This window comes from Arachis ipaensis, chromosome B03 (assembly GCF_000816755.2).
Source record: "Arachis ipaensis cultivar K30076 chromosome B03, Araip1.1, whole genome shotgun sequence".
NCBI lineage: Eukaryota > Viridiplantae > Streptophyta > Magnoliopsida > Fabales > Fabaceae > Arachis > Arachis ipaensis.
In genome coordinates this window covers 130,171,723-130,173,691 of record NC_029787.2, presented here as the reverse complement: position 1 = coordinate 130,173,691, position 1,969 = coordinate 130,171,723, and the positions used below count along the sequence as shown (strand labels likewise).

Genomic DNA, 1,969 nt, shown 5'->3' with positions numbered 1-1,969 from the left:
TTTCTACGTCAGTGTGAGAGAGAAAGCAAGGTGCAGAAGAAGCTGACTGGAAAGAGCGAAAAAGCGCAGACAGACGGACACTAAGAAGAAAATCTCTTTCTTTCGCTGAAATTCATTCAAAGATACACTCTCGTTCTTATTTCTCTCACCGCGTGGCTCTCTAGCTGATTCTTCACACTTCGACATGGCGGAGCGTTCTTCCTCTTTTGGACTTGGTCCTCGATTAGGTCAGATTTCTCGTCATTGATTGATAGCATGATTGATTTTTTTGTTGTTTTTAAATTATATCTTATATTGATATCTATTTTACGATTTGTGGAATTGTTGAATCCTGTAATTTATGTTCATTTTCTTACCGCTTTACGCAGCTTCATGAAGTTTCGGCTATTTTGGTTTGTTGTTTTACCATTGTCCGTCACTGTAGCTTTCTGTAGAAGTTGGTGTCTTTTTGTTTCTTGAATGTGTTAGTTCAGTTGGGTTTAGTATATTGAAAATTGAAGAAAAAAGAGAACAAGCGTCATTGATGCCATTTGTGCCACTATGTCTGGCAGTAGCAGAGGTAGGTTTCATTGAGTATCCGCCGAAGAAAGCTATTATTTTTGTGGAAGAATTGGGATAGTCTATGCTAATTGGCAGACAGGCTTCTGTAGTTCTGTGTCTCTTTTGGGGAAAAAATCTATGTTGTCTAAGAAATTCTGCTACATTGAGCATCTGATTTTCTAGCTGGCTGGGTCGTGTTGATTAAAAAAGAAAAAATTGTATAGAGCGCTGCTGCTGAGGGCATTGTTAGGTTGGAATATTTGTGCCAATATAGAATCAAGAAAACAAATGAAAAGTAGAATAAAGAACAAACAAAAGCACAGCAATTTATATGTGGTTCACAGAAGTTTTACATGGCAAGATATAAACTCCCCTTTGAATATTTCAGAGAAAATTGCCGCTTTATTGCTTTTTATTAGTTTTCTTGATGATTAATTTCCAGCAGGCTTGCTCCTTCTTTCATTATTTTTCTGTTTTAGTGTTGAAATGGATTTTGTAGCTGAGATGCTCAACTTTCAGCACTTTCACCCAAATTGTAGGCTATAGTGCTTCATCTGTTATCAGTTCCTATCCCCTAATACGAATGCATCAATAATAAATCCATGCAGATTAACATTTTTAACTCAAAGTGGCAATGATACATTTGTTGCGAAATATAGGATATGAAGCACATATTGGAATTTTAAATTAGTAGCACCGGTCCACATCATGTCTTGTACAGGTGTTTTATAGCATGAATATTGAATGTTAGATTTCTTATACATGCGAGACAGTTTTTTTCTTAAAAGGAATGAAAATAAAAATAGAACCTAAATATTTTCTTACTAATGCATGTAACCTCTGGTTAATCGTTTCCCGTGTATGTCATTAATCTAGTATTCAAAAAGATATTTAGCTGAATGTCATATTATATCATTTATCAATTTGCAGATCTTCAGCAACTGCAGTTTGAAGCACAGCATCGGTGGTTGCGCCCTGCAGAAATATGTGAAATTCTTTGTAACTATCGTATCTTTCATATCACATCAGAACCACCAAACAGGCCACCAAGTATGGTTCTAAAATGTGTTGCTCATAAATTTATTGCTAAATTCTCATCACATGTACTTAACACGTGTGGTGATTGCAGGTGGTTCGCTTTTTCTTTTTGATAGGAAGGTTTTGAGATACTTCAGAAAGGATGGACATAATTGGAGAAAGAAAAAGGACGGAAAGACTGTGAAGGAAGCTCATGAGAAGTTGAAAGTTAGTAAACATACTTCTGTTTCGAGTTTGTGATTGATAAAATTTTTGTAAGAGGGAATTTATTTATTTGCTTACAAATTTAGGTGGGAAGTGTTGATGTGTTACACTGCTACTATGCCCATGGAGAAGAAAATGAAAATTTTCAGAGGCGTAGCTATTGGATGCTTGAACCGTGAGTATGAAT

The 1,969-nt window shown here is 35.7% G+C and overlaps 1 protein-coding gene across 1 annotated transcript in view; it reads left to right on the top strand.

Moving 5' to 3' along the window:
• Positions 9-1,969, top strand: part of LOC107633883 (calmodulin-binding transcription activator 2) — an 8,271-nt gene continuing 6,310 nt past the window's right edge. Inside the window, exons 1-4 of the mRNA XM_021117472.1 lie at positions 9-227; positions 1,471-1,590; positions 1,670-1,785; positions 1,869-1,957. Coding sequence (XP_020973131.1) covers positions 185-227; positions 1,471-1,590; positions 1,670-1,785; positions 1,869-1,957 — 368 coding nt within the window. The 5' untranslated portion in view covers positions 9-184. The remainder of the gene's footprint in view (positions 228-1,470; positions 1,591-1,669; positions 1,786-1,868; positions 1,958-1,969) is intronic.